The 13,244-nt window shown below is 33.3% G+C and overlaps 1 protein-coding gene across 1 annotated transcript; it reads left to right on the forward strand.

The window, feature by feature from the left end:
* The first annotated feature begins 1,915 nt into the window (after positions 1-1,915).
* On the forward strand, positions 1,916-11,635 carry LOC134705297 (uncharacterized). Its single transcript, XM_063564044.1, has 7 exons — positions 1,916-2,038; positions 2,456-2,621; positions 3,309-3,452; positions 9,016-9,213; positions 9,795-9,859; positions 10,493-10,646; positions 11,552-11,635. The coding sequence occupies exons 1-7, from the start codon at positions 2,033-2,035 to the stop codon at positions 11,623-11,625; spliced, it is 807 nt and encodes a 268-aa protein (XP_063420114.1). The 5' UTR covers positions 1,916-2,032; the 3' UTR covers positions 11,626-11,635.
* Positions 11,636-13,244: the final 1,609 nt, after the last annotated feature.

The following is a 13,244-nucleotide window of genomic DNA, read 5'->3' on the forward strand; positions in this document are numbered from 1 at the left end:
GCGTAGACAATTGGTAGCTACATTGGATAATGGAGGTACACTGATTGCAATGCGCTTAGACGATTACGGTCTGTATATCTGACCTGTAGACAAGTCGCTATGCTCAAATCTGAATTGAGTATCCTTAATTCATTCACACTATTCAAGATCGAAACATCTATTATTCAAGATGACTTTAAAGAACCAAGTTATTCTATTCGTAGACTGATCTTTTACGATAATCTGTACACACCTTGCAGAGTGCATTAGAAATATTAAATAGATTATTAGATATATACCAAAATGAATTGTCTACTGATAAAGGGACAAAACAATACGAAAGTAATATTCAAACTGCTAAGTCAAAAATAAACTGACTACGCCATGGCAACAAAAGAAAAACGAGTGAAAAAAACCAAACAGTACACAGCATATAAAACTAACAACTGATTAACACGAACGCTATCAAACACCTGCAGGGATCTCATGTGCTCCAAAAAGGGTAAGCAGAGATCCAGATATACAAAAGTCATGTGGTACGTCGTGTTTCTCGTGTCATTACAAATCATTTGAAAACTATAATTCGATGGGTCACATTCGTAAGATAGAGGACAGATTGTTGTTACGCAAATTAAAACATAACTGTCGACTTATCATCTGTGAAACTAAATATAAGCGTCCGTTAAGTAAATTTTCGAAGGATCAAGTGATCTTTTCCCATCACTTGGCGTCCGGCGTCGTCCGTTAACTTTAAGAAATATCTTCTCCTCTGAAACCACTGGGCCAAATTGAACCAAACTTGGCCTTAATCATCCTAAGGGTTTCTTGGTGTTTTTTTTTTTTAAAGTATCCAAAAACACCGCCCACCGACCAAGATGGCCACAATGGCTAAAAATGTGTGTGTGTGTTGGGGGGGGGGGGGGGGAGGGGTGTAAATGTAAATGGTTTATATCTCTGAAACTAAAGCATTTAGAGCATTTGACAGGGTAAAAGAAATCAAACAAATCAGACTTCCCGTTGTTAAGATGCTGCCCGGAAAAGGTAATTGTTAACTATTTTTTTTCAGTTTTGTGTTTTATTCTTGAATATTATAAAAGATAGATATAAACTGTAGCAGCAAAAATGTTCAGCCAAGAAAGATCTACACATAAGTCAAATGTTCAAAATTGTCAATCAAGCCGTTAAGGAGTTATTGCCCTTTAAAGTGATTTCTGCAATTAAGTTAATTTCACTATTTTCTCGTAAATTTGTATATATATATCTTTTACAAAAATCTCCTCTTAATATACTTGGCCAAATAGCTCGTAATTACGAGAAAGTTTCTCGAAATTACGCGATAATTATCTCGTAATAACGGGATGAAAATCTTCTTATATCGTAATTACGAGATAGTTTTCTCGTTATTACGCGATGATTATCTCGTAATTAAGCGATTAAATTGTTATCTCGTAATAACGTGATAGTTTTCTCGTAATTATGCGATAAGTATCTCGTTATTACGAGATATACAGCAATGATTGTCTCGTAATTACGCAATAATTATCTCGTAATTACGAGATAATTTTCTATTTATTACGCGATAGTTTTCTCGTAACTACGATTTATTTAACTCGTAAATATACAGTTAAAGGTTTATTATCTTATTACCGATCAGTACGTATGTTTGTACTGGGGACATTATATCAATGTTCCTGGTTTGTACTAGCTTTTCTTGTTGTTTGCAATTCATCTGTACAATATAAACTCCATTTTCTTCCAAAAAGAAAAGTGGAAGTGAATTGAATTTGAGTTTTGCTGATTTTAAATCAGATAATTAACTTTCAATGATTAATTTGGAATGTTGTTTGTCATTTATTTTGTATTTTGGTTTGTGTCATTTTGTTTTACTTTACGGAAGTACAAAGAACAGTTCAAAGAACGTCACAGTAACACCACTGGCAACGTTTCGACGTCGTTGTAAAAGATCGTTACATATTGACAAACGTATCGTTGTATTTTGTGATCAAGATTTTACAGATTTACAGATTTTTACTGAATATTACAGATAATTGAAATGAATGTAAGTAATTGAACTAAACTAAACTCTATTTTAAGCAGGTATTGTCAAACTTATGAAGTACTGTAATAGTATGGTTTCAGGAGAGACAAACACTTAACATCATGGACAACCTTGACATGCGTTAGCCGCTGTAAAAAATAAAATAAATCTATATCCACATTTAACATGAAAAATGCTAAAGACTCAAATGGAGATATGCGAATATAAATATACCTCTGGTATATAAAATTGTAGACGAACTGTATTAATTATTCATACATGTAATGTGTAGCATGCAAGAATAAATTATCAACTAATGTTAGATATGTAATCAAATTAAACATATTAAACCATGACTTATCGTAAGAAAAAATAGCAAGGAATGATTGATGTTCAGTTTTAAGAAGAATCGTAGCCTAATTTTCCTTGTCATTTCAGATGGCTGACTTCAATTATAACAATTTTACCCACGAGGGTTTAGAAAAAGAGAAGAAAAAGCTGCTTGTTCAGCTTAAGGGGGAGTCCATTTCTAAAGATGGAAGGGAATTTTGGGCTAAGGCGGAGATAATCCAAGAACAATATGAAGATCCATATAGAAGATACGGTTTGTAAATTTGAATACTAGTACTTAGAATTGACCAGATTTAGATGGGACAAAAGCATTCGGTGTAATCTCCAATTACAGAAAGAACTTTACGAAAGAACTTCCAATGTTTGATTTGTTTGATTTTTATTTGGTAATTTGGGAACAGAACACGCAGCTGAATTTTGTATAGCTTGTATAGCTTGTGAAGCTGTATGAAAAATGTGCATTTTTTATAACCTAAAATTGTGTATCTTGAATAAATATATTGAATCCTGTAATTGTGAAAGGCTTACATATTGTCTTCTTTTGTTTGTTTTTTAATATCTTTATTTGATTTTTTTTATTACATTTATATAGCTGCGGAACCGTTGCTCTGAGCTCCTTATATGATATTTTTTGATTATTTGCGGACCATATATAAAAATCTGTAGCTCTATGGTCCGTAAGTAGTCAAAAATATCACAATGGCCTGAGATCAACGGTTCAGCTACTAACATATATACTGTTTATGAAGTAATTGACAGAATGTTCACCTAAATTGATAAAAGATAAGATAGACATTGTCGAAAAATCAAATATGATTTTATACATTTAATTCTTTAATTAATGAACACAAATGTATATCAAAATGCAATAAATTATCATTTAGTCGGATTTGATTAATGGATGAGTAATGAACAGTTTTTTTTTTCTGTCTTCTTGTAGAATATACAAGCAGGAAGTTGTTTACTCAATTTAAAAAAGAGGCACAGACAGAGTCAGAGTTAAAGTTCTGGACACAACTTGAACAAAAGAGAGGCGCATACAGGTATCCCGAGGATGATAGCTTCATCTGTGGAGATGTATTAGGTTTGTTGAAATAATTATTCTTATTTAAATGAAAGTGAATTATTGAATGCATTAAACTTAGAAAAACAGATCTCTATACAAAGAAACACGAAAATGCAGTTGAAATGAGATATTGAATCAGGAACATAGGTCAAAACTTACAAAACATTTGCTTAAAGTTAATTAAATTAGTTTTGTAAACGTACAAATTTTTAAAACATGGAACTCACAGTTCTGCATATTGTTCTAGTCCTATAACATATGACTTCGCATTCTTATTCAATTTTTAACGTTTTTATACTGATATTTTCATTTTTTATTTTTTTTGAATGCGAAGTCATATCGATATACGTTAAATTCCTTTAGCACTTTCCGACATGATTTCAGGTCGGAACAAAAATGCTTCAATATTCTTTCTATGTCAAATATTTAACGGGCCAAATATCATTTTAAATAACTTGAGGACGAAAACTATTTAAAAAATTACTTACTTGTGCTAAAGAAATAGTTAATCAATCACTTTAAGAAAATTTTATTCTCGAGTCGGAGCTCAATAACACCAGTTTAAATATGGCGCCCAGATTTGATTAATTTTCGAAATGTAAAATCCAAATAAAAAAAACGAACTTATGGCATCGTTTAACGAAAATCGGTTTCAATGTTGTTTAAACGTAGTTTATAGCTTTAAGATACAGAATAGAATACAGTTTGTTGAAAAAAGACAAAAAGGAAATTCTTATTAGCGTTTTATGAAATCTATCCTTGAAAGAAGGGAGTTAATTTGTCACACCACATTATCAATCATGCATTGTGAAAAGTTTTTTTTAAAATCTCAATCGCAAACACTCCCACATTTTCCCTAAGAGAACCATTGTGTTTTAATAAAATCAAAACCCCCTACCCCCCCCCCCCCCCCCCCATTACAGAATTTTGTTTCAGAACCTTGATAAAGGGAAACGTTGAAAAATAAGAATAAAAATGTTTTTCTTGTGTCTTTATAATTATTATGTATACCTTAGTAATTTCAATTAATATTTTGTCAGTCTCTTGAATAGTTCCCAAATATATGAAATAAAATTTGTTATATGGGCATTTCTGAACGATGTTTTGCATTTAGTATATATAAAAAAGGGTGTGAATGCCAATGATACAACTCTCCACCGAAGTCACAATTTATAAAAGTAAACCATTATAGGTAAAACAAAAAGTCACTGTCTTCAACACGGAGTCTTGGCTGACACCGATCAGCAAGATATAAATGGCCCAAACATTACTAGTGTAAAACCACTCAAACGGGAAAACCGACGCGGTCTAATCTATATAAAAACGAGAAAACTTGAACTTATGAACCACATCAACAAACTACAACTACTGAACATCAGATTCATGACTTAGGACAGGTGCAAACAATTGCAACGAGTTTAAACATTTTAATTATATCAAACATTCGCCTTTATCTGAAACAATGGTGTAACATTGTATTTATAATACCCCGTTTTAGATAGTAAAACCTGCCCCTTTCAAATACAAGGAGAAAAAAACATATTCCCATTTCAGACAAATGAGCTGAAAATGCAACCCTGTCCGTCGGAACATACCCGTCTCGGTATCATATTTATCTAGTGAGTATCCAACAGGTACAAGTAAAATGGCCATTGGAGAAGTGTCACACAAAACAACCATTTCATGTATGGAATACTTACCGTTTTTGTTGTATAAAAAAAAGGTGTCCAAGTCCCCATCGGATAGGGAATTAGTATAAAAAGAATTCAGAGTATGTGTTTAATTATTTAATAAAGCAAATAATGATAGGGGCTATGTTTGTGGAAGGGGGGCGTACGCCCATTACGCCCTTGCGTGGATCCGCCCCTGAAAATTACAATAATTTCCTGAAGCTAGATGTCCTCGTCTGCAAACGATAATTGAATAGCATGTCCTTGGTATTCATTCCAGTGTCTGGTAGAAAAGATTGGACACAATAAAAAAAAAATAACCTCTAATATTTTTGTCTTTATAGATACTATCAATTTACGCCATCTTTAGTTTCAGACGAATTGATCGAAAAATATCGGTGAGCTCATCTTTTTAGTGAACTCGCAAGTTCCAAATTGAAAGAGTTGGTGTTGCTTTGTTTCATAAAAAATAATGGCCAACATAGATACAAGTATCTTGTCTTAGGGAGGGATAAATCCTACTTTGTAAAGGACCACTCTGATTCAAACAAAAAATTCTCTGATACTGACATTATCGACAAGATGCTTGATTTCTTAATTGATAACATATTTGTTACGTTCGGAGGACGTGTTTTTCAACAGATCGGTATTCCAATGTGAACAAATTGTGCCCCTCTTCTTGGCGACTTGGTTCTTTATTATTATGATGCTGACTTCATACAGGAATTTCTTAGAAATAAAGATAAGAAGTTAGCAATATCCTTTAACTCTACTTTCCGCTATATAAATTATGTTCTTTCACTAAATAATTCAAAATTTGGTGACTATGTTTAACGCATCTATCCCACCGAACTGGAGATAATGGATACAACAGATACAGTTAAGTAGGCCTCATATCTTGATTTACATAGATCTAGAAATTGACAATAAGGGTCGGTTGAAAACGAAACTTTACGACAAAAGAGATGATTTCTGCTTTCAAATTGCGAACTTTCCATTTCTAAGTAGCAACATTCCAGACTGTTACACAAATGATATCGGATATGTTCCTTACGTCGTAACTTCAATCTCCTTCCCTTTAATGATGTGACCTACCGAATTTGACTATTTACAGGATTTGTTATCACATAAGCAACACGACGGATGCCACATGTGGAACAGGATATGCTTACCCTTCCGAAGCACCTGAGATCACCCCTAGGTTTTGGTAGGGTTCGTGTTGCTTATTCTTTAGTTTTATATGATGTGTCATGTGTACTGTTGTTTGTGTGTTTGTCTTTTTCATTTTTAGCCATGGCGTTGTCAGTTTATTTTCGATTAATGAGTTTGACTGTCCCTTTAGTATATGTCGTCCCTCCTTTCCAAGCCAAACCATTACCTCCGGCTCACAACTTGCAATACGATCTACAAGTTTGCACAAAGTCATGGTTGTTTATGACGTCTTTACACTAAATCCATAGGATGTTGGATGTGTACGGATTGATTGTTTAGTCTTAGATGCATGATTATATATTAGTTGTTAGTGGCTTTGAACTTGCCGTAAGATAACTGCGAGTACTCTCAGATCTGTTCATTGTGTCTTTTTGTGTCGGGATGTATAAGTACCCCGCCACGTTCACTTGTATTTTTGTCTATCTGATGAGTTAAGCCTTTTTCAACTGATTTTTATAGTTCGTTCTTATGTTGTACTGTTATACCACTGTCACAGGTTAGGGAGAGGGTTGGGATCCCGCTAACATGTTTAACCACGCCAATTATTTATGAATGTACCTGTCCCATGTCAGGAGCCTGTAATTCAGTGGTTGTCGTTTGTTTATGTGTTACATATTTGTAATTCGTTAATTTTTTTTTTACATACATGAGGTAGTTAGTTTTCTCGTCAAAATTGTTTAACAGTGTTTAATGGGGGCTTTTATATCTGACTATGCGGTATGGGCTTTGCTCATTGTTATAGGCCGTACGGTTACCTATAATTTTTAATGTTTGTCATTTTGGTCTTTTGTGGAAAGTTGTCTCATTGGCATAATACCACATCTTCTTTTTTATATTTCCTACAATTTTGGTGCTCCTACTGGCTTACTTATAGCCACCAAATCTGTCTTATTGCTTACGCACTGCGTGTTGAGGCATTTTGTGAAAAAAGAATGTCCCATGTAATTTCCCGCGGATGACCATGTTGATATCATAGACACGTTTTCTCGCCAATAGATTGATTTGCACAATTAGTAAACATGGTAAAGTCTGAAATATTTCTTTTTCATATCATACACGAAGTAGCAGTTATTTAATTATACATGTTTGATGTCTACAATTTTTCAAATAAAGATAACCAAAAAATAGATGTTTGTTAAAGTACGGTTACAAGTATTTCAGACAATTAAAACTAAATGCCAAAAAATTGAAAAATTCAAATTTAATATAATTGTTTTGCTCTGTCTTGGAGTAAAGGCATATAACCCATATAATAAATTCATAGAAATGTTCCATAAAAGTACACACCAAGACTCAAAAGATAGAATTTTAAAGGAATTTCAAACTGAAAGAAAGAATGACCCGATGTGTGATTGCTATAGTTATTTTGGGTATGGTCTAAACATACGGGACGTAGACTTGTTTGTACATATTGGATGCCCTAAATCTATACTCTTTTAGTGGCAAGAGGCAGGGCTGAGGCCGTTGTGCGAGAGATGGCCGACAAGAGTTAAGTCTCATTTACGACATGTTCACTACATGTCTTTGAAAAATACCGCTAGAGATAATCGTACAGAACAAAGATAGCAAGTTGCAAGTCTGTCGGAAAGTAATATATGCAGTGGATGCGACTTGGAACATTGTGATTGTTCTTCCTGTAGATCTTGTTCTGTGCGCATTAAAAAGTGTCCATGCCAAAAGAGATGCTTTTGCAATGTACAGACTTTCCTTAACCAAGAATGTGTTGATGACAAACTAAGTTAAAAGTTTCTTGTGGCATTTGCAACTAATAGTTGAATGAAGATTTCTTCGCTCACCCATGGAGTTGTACATAGAGACTTGTCTGGTTAAAACTGAATTGTATAATAAATGTCAATACGGTAAATCCGACTAATGGGTGAATGAAGATTGCTTCGCTCGTCCAAGGAGTTGTTCGGTTCAAACTAGACTGTACATTAAATAATGATACTATCATCGGTGTTCCACTTCAATTTTTATTTAAAAACCAAGTATAAACCATAATTATAAAATTATTCAATTGAGCCAATGCAATGTTATCAAACTGTAAACTAAATATAAAATCATTCCTGACTTAGAAGAAAATGACTGAGATAGTTCAGCTGTATGTGCTCAGGGAGACCGTTAATTGAATATTAATCAGCTTTGAGTATACCGATCATTTACAGTTTTTTTATATTCTATCTAGTTTTTATTTTAGTTACAAAGAAAATCTTCATGTAAATTTATCATATAACAAAATAACTTCTGTTATCTTATAGTGAGGGTTTATCATCATGTGCTCCTATTCAAAGGAGGTTTACACACAGAAGAATAAAATTTCGTTTCGTTTCACGAAGGAATCCGTTTTTGTATTAGCCGTTTTGAAAGTTGATGAATGTTGAAAAATGTTGAATTGTTATATTATGACACATTTTCGTTGGATTTAAAGCAATATTATATGATATTTCGCTTCTTAGTATGATTGGACACACTTAAAAACAAGGTACACATGTTGATTTGAGAAAAAAAATTTGCTACGCGAATTTTACCTATCGCGATATGACCTCGGGTGGCACATTGATAGTAAAAAGAAAATATCAGAACAGCAAATAGAAATAGTGAATAATGCCCCCGAGGTCATATGTTATAGGACTACATATTGTTCCTGGACAGTTCCTGATAGTTTTCAGTTATTTTCAAGTATTTTTCATATATTCTAGATGAAGAAACGGAGGACGAAGCCGATATTGTTCAAACTAAAGTCGATTATGTACAACTTGAATCCAGCAGTGGAATATATGAAGCAGGAAACAAAAGAGATAATTTTGATAAGGAACAAGATGAAACCAGAAATGACAAACAGAACAAACTAGCAGAGACAGCAACTAAAAACCAGGACATTAGACCGAAAACTGTTGGTAAGTTTTTAATAGCAGCATCCTGACTCCATCAAAATTACGCAATATTTTTTTAATTCAAATTGTTACTTTTATATAGTCCTAGTGGAACAATCGGAAAAGAGCAAATATGATAGGGTCACAAACTTCACTGTTTGAATCTAGTAGCCCTTTTCACACAAAAAAATACGATTGAGATTGATCGTAAGTACACTGACTTATTCATAACTTAGTCGTAAGTTTTTTTTTATAAAACCCGACTCTGTAATCAAAATTCGAGTGCAAATATTCCAAACACTTATAACTAAACGTTATGTGTTTAAATTTTGACAGCAGTTGCTATCCGAGTCAACAACTATAGTGCCTGTATGATTAGAAAAAGCAACATTTCTCTAGGTAAGAACACATGGCCACTTAAGGGTTTCATATTTCAAATCACAATATCAAGATACTTTTAATTAATACATTTATTTCCATATGCATCCATATGCATCAGATTTTACTGTTGTAATCGAGGGAAGTTTTGAAATATATTTTTTTATCTCAAATTTTATCGTGCAATTTTAAAAAAAAAAATTATTAACAACGTCAATTATTTGCAGAGTCTTCCTCTCTAGCTTACATCCATCAAAAGGAAGATCCTACGTGGACAGATATATCTTTGAAGGTATGAAGTTTTTAACTAACCATAGTATGCACTGCGGAAAGAAAGAGAAAAACACATAATGCGTGTACCTATCATAATAAAAACAAGGATGTGTGGTATGGTTACAATGAAAAACACAATCCACTAGAAACAACAGAATGGTGGTGTAAACAAATACAGTTCATTGTACGGTCTTCAAATAAAAAAAGACAAAAACCGTAAAGCAAGCTAAAAAATAAAAACGCATGGCCAAACTACTCAAAAGAGAAACCAACGACTGTTTTATAATACAATTTTAGCAACAACAAGAAAAACAATTATAGCTAGCTTATAAAGATACACACTTGATAGTAGGCTCTGGTTATATTTCATACAGTACGAGATGAAAACGTCTTGTCTCCTACCCACATGTAACAACTAAGACTACGGCTATCATTTTTGATCAGACACACGATAAATGAATTTTATTTATATAGTTATATAACAGATACATAACTATCTACATACGAATTTTAATTTAACAGATGGGCATTCAAAACAAAAGTATAAGAGGATATAAGCTTAAATTCATGATATACAGACAAGATCACGTGACAACCGTCTGTCTGCTGAAGTTTTCTTTTTATTAATATGTCATTTATTAAAATTTCGCAGAACGACATTGAATTGGATATTCCCGACAAAAACGAGAGGAAAATTATGGAAAAGGAGGAAAAGAAGAAGGAAAAAATAACAATCAAATTATCTAAAGCTGATAAGAAAAGAAGACAGAAGGAAGATAACAAATCTAAAAAGAAACAGACAAAAGGTATAACACAAGTATAAATCTGTGATAACAACATTTTAGACAATTCAAAAATATCTGATTTATGCTACAAAAAAAGATAAAGCGAACTCTATATGTAAAGTAGACAGCAAAGTATGATCATAGACTCATAGTTTGTGATAGACACAAAGGGATGTTAAACATGTACGAGAGCACGAAAACCTCCCTTTCCTTTAAAAAATATACTCATGTGCTTTAATTACATGTACAAGGGTCTATTGTGAAAATCTAGGTAATAGAATAAAATTGAGAATGGAAATGGGGAATGTGTCAAAGAGACAACAACCCGACCAAATAAAAAAAAACAACAGCAGAAGGTCACCAACAGGTCTTCAATGTAGCGAGAAATTCTCGCACCCGGAGGCGTCCTTCAGCTGGCCCCTAAACAAATATATACTAGTTCAGTGATAATGAACGCCATACTAATTTCCAAATTGTACACAAGAAACTAAAATTAAAATAATACAAGACTAACAAAGGCCAGAGGCTCCTGACTTGGGACAGGCGCAAAAATGTGGCGGGGTTAAACATGTTTGTGATATCTCAACCCTCCCCCTATACCTCTAACCAATGTAGAAAAGTAAAAACATAACAATACGCACATTAAAATCCAGTTCAAGAGAAGTCCGAGTCTGATGTCAGAAGAGGTAACCAAAGAAAATAAACAAAATGACAATAATACATAAATAACAACAGACTGCTAGTAGTTAAACTTGTTCCTAAATAGAAAATTGAATATCTTTATCTTTCGTAAATAGCGTGAAGTATAAACACACCTGTGTCTACAGAACACATGGATGATATAAATTTAACAATAAAAAAAATAGATGTAACACATTCAGTTTTGTTGGTCTAACTTTTTTGTAGTACATTGTATTTCTTTTCAGACGAACTTAAAAAGGCAAAGAAATCAACCATCAGAGATTTCATCAATTCGCTGTTTTCTTGTTTCCGAAAATAGAAAAAAAGAGAAGAAATATCATAGACTCCTTATTTATTTTGTGGTTTAAATTATGTATTATATTTTCTAATTAAATTATTATTTTATTTTATATCTTTTTGTTTTTAATAAAATAATAAACTATACGCAAAACCAAACACGGACATAAACAAAACCCAGTAGTTCTTTTAACGTATCAGCTCTTCAGTTCAAGTTGGTAACATTTGAAGATGAGATGGTTTGATCAAAGTTTTTCCCTTCTTAACGAAAATTCACGTAACTTTTGTGCATATCCATCAATAATGCACGAAGTGTCAATACGTTATATATATGTACGCAATATGGACCTGTTTCATATTTCTAGGTCTGCAGGCCCGTAGCCAGGAATTTTCAAAGGGGGATTCGTTTGACTCACAAACCGACTTTAACAGTCACAATTCGAACAGAACATTGACTTTAACAGTGCTTATTTGTTTTCAAGGGGGGGGGGGGGGGGGGTTCGTCCGAACCCCCCCTGGCTACAGGTATGGTCTGTAGTCGATTTATGTCGTACTTAAGCAGCAATTTTTCAATTTGTCACTCCACTATTACTGAGTGGATGGATATCATAAACAGTGGACGGGAACTTGAAGGCACATCAGCGCTCTTTTCTTATTTTTGTTCTAGCGTAGAAAGCTCGTATTCTGTATCGGAAAATGGGAACAATATATAAAAATTCTGTTGAATGGAAGAAAATGTGAAAAGCTGTATTTTTTAAAAATATATTTTATTCAGATATATGTTATATATATATTCAAAAAACGTGATGACGATATACAGTGCTTCAGTTTCCAAAGTTTTTGATTAAACTGCTATGACACACAATAAGATCTGGAGATGTAGTATGATTGTAAGGAGGCAACTCTCCACTAGAGTTTTGGGTCAAAACTCTTATTTAGCATTAAAATTAGAAAGATCATATCGTAGTGAATATGTGTACTTATAAGTTTCAAGTTGACTGGACTTCTACTTCATCAAGATCTACGTTGACCAAAAACTTAAAATTGAAGTGGACAGACGCACGGACGAACTGGCGAACGGACACGCAGTCCAACAAACATCATGCCTCTTAGTTGGGCACAAAAACCATACCAAACTACTTCCCTGCATGCAGATGGTCTTTCTTTTCACAAGACGACGTCCTTATCAGTCTACTTTCTTATGCATACTTTTCATGTTTTGATTCAACTGTGTACCACTGTAGATGAGCAACAACTTATTGTGTTAAAGTCCTATGCTGAATATAATTATTAAATCAATTAAAATGTATCCAGAGACTTGACAAAACAGTGACATTTATCTCCAGAAGGAAGTCAAGACATACAAAACATGCCGAAATTAAATGCAAACAAAATATACTGACGAACTACAGTATGCAAAAAACTATGAAGGAAGTTGGTTTGAATGATTTGCACAACCTATAGTCAGAAATAGAAAGGAAAGGCAGTTCATGTTTGCAGTGGCGTTATATTTCTTTTTTACAGTTTGTAGTTTCAATTGCCTTTGAGTTGTTTTTTTACTGAGTTGTTAACTATGTGTGTGCTCTCAAAGTCCACAAAGCGTGTCGGTTTGATTATTCTTTTGGTTTTGCTTTTTACCAA

The sequence above is a fragment of the Mytilus trossulus genome, chromosome 2 (assembly GCF_036588685.1).
Source record: "Mytilus trossulus isolate FHL-02 chromosome 2, PNRI_Mtr1.1.1.hap1, whole genome shotgun sequence".
In the NCBI taxonomy this organism is placed as follows: Eukaryota; Metazoa; Mollusca; class Bivalvia; order Mytilida; family Mytilidae; genus Mytilus; species Mytilus trossulus.

What these genes read in the sequence shown, in the direction of transcription:
- LOC134705297 (XM_063564044.1), top strand. An exon ending in CATCTGTGGAGATGTATTAG is followed by an intron (nt 3,453 to 9,015) that starts GTTTGTTGAAAT and finishes CATATATTCTAG; the next exon opens with ATGAAGAAACGGAGGACGAA. An exon ending in TAAAAAGAAACAGACAAAAG is followed by an intron (nt 10,647 to 11,551) that starts GTATAACACAAG and finishes ATTTCTTTTCAG; the next exon opens with ACGAACTTAAAAAGGCAAAG.